The 1,217-nt window shown below is 45.5% G+C and overlaps 1 protein-coding gene across 1 annotated transcript; it reads left to right on the top strand.

The window, feature by feature from the left end:
* The first annotated feature begins 6 nt into the window (after positions 1-6).
* On the top strand, positions 7-456 carry LOC119343750 (low molecular mass early light-inducible protein HV90, chloroplastic-like). The gene has a single exon (XM_037614547.1). It carries the CDS (start codon positions 35-37, stop codon positions 314-316), a length of 282 nt encoding a protein of 93 aa, XP_037470444.1. The 5' UTR covers positions 7-34; the 3' UTR covers positions 317-456.
* The last annotated feature ends 761 nt before the right edge of the window (positions 457-1,217 follow it).

The following is a 1,217-nucleotide window of genomic DNA, read 5'->3' as shown; positions in this document are numbered from 1 at the left end:
ACCCGCGCCGGAGCGCATCAACGGGCGGCTGGCCATGGTGGGTTTCGTGACTGCGCTTGCCGTGGAAGCAGGCCGTGGCGACGGGCTCCTCTCGCAGCTCGGCAGCGGCACCGGGCAGGCGTGGTTCGCCTACTCCGTGGCGGTGCTGTCTGTGGCGTCGCTGGTGCCACTGCTCCAGGGCGAGAGCGCTGAGGGCAGAGCCGGTGCCATCATGAACGCCAACGCGGAGCTCTGGAACGGCCGCTTCGCCATGCTCGGCCTCGTCGCGCTCGCCGCCACCGAGATCATCACCGGCGCGCCCTTCATCAACGTGTAAAACTAGCTTTGTCGTGGACCGGATAACACAACCTGTACCTAGGACATGTAAATGATGAGAATTGATCATCCTCATATTCTTTGTAGTGCTTATACTAATTAAAGACAGTTCATACTACGGGAGCTGCTTTGTTTCTCATTCGAGATCTTCTTTTCACGTACTGAAATTTGCTTCTTTATCGTGTACCTTAGTATAATCGATAAGGGTCATTTCAACTTTGGCACAGTCTTTACCTAGTGTTGCATTCGGTAAAGGGTGTTTGGCATATACCCTTCGCACAAAGCAGAGTATACTGAGTTTCTTATCTGGCAAAGGCTTTGCCGAGTATCAAAAGAGGGTATTCGGCAAAATAAAGTGTTTGGCGGCTAGATGATGCAAATTTTACTTGACACGTGTCTCAGGTGCTTTGCCGAGTTTTTCTTTACCTCCACCAATGGTCATTCAGCACACGGATCATGTGTTTCTTTCCTACATGTATTTGTATTAACTACAATACGTATAGCATTGCAATATAGACACAAGAAATGGCATAGTGTACTTAGTAGTTGTAGCAGGGAATTAAAAATAAGTGGAGATCCCTAAGGTTAAGAAATTGTGATGGTGTATGTTTAGATTTTATTTAAGGTCAAATGATGAATCAACCGGCACTTCACCTTCTGGCACATTCCCTCTCGAAACTTAAATTCTTTCGCCAAGTTGGTCCGATTTTCAAGCAGTACATGTCATAACTTCTGCAAAACCTTATCAAATTTTTACCTCGCATATTGATACCATATGATGATACCATCTTAGGTTTCATGTTGTTTAGATTTTGTTTGGCTTTTTTCTATAAATTAAAAATTGATAAGTTCATGTTCCAGGTTGAGGCTTGGCACCCAGATGTTTGAATTCATTTTATTTT

This window comes from Triticum dicoccoides, unplaced genomic scaffold, assembly GCF_002162155.2.
Source record: "Triticum dicoccoides isolate Atlit2015 ecotype Zavitan unplaced genomic scaffold, WEW_v2.0 scaffold139285, whole genome shotgun sequence".
Classification (NCBI taxonomy): domain Eukaryota; kingdom Viridiplantae; phylum Streptophyta; class Magnoliopsida; order Poales; family Poaceae; genus Triticum; species Triticum dicoccoides.
This window is presented reverse-complemented; position numbering and strand designations above follow the sequence as displayed.

Excerpts from the sequence above, each read along its gene's own strand:
- LOC119343750 (XM_037614547.1), top strand. The coding sequence starts at position 35 with ATGGTGGGTTTCGTGACTGCGCTTGCCGTGGAAGCAGGCCGTGGCGAC.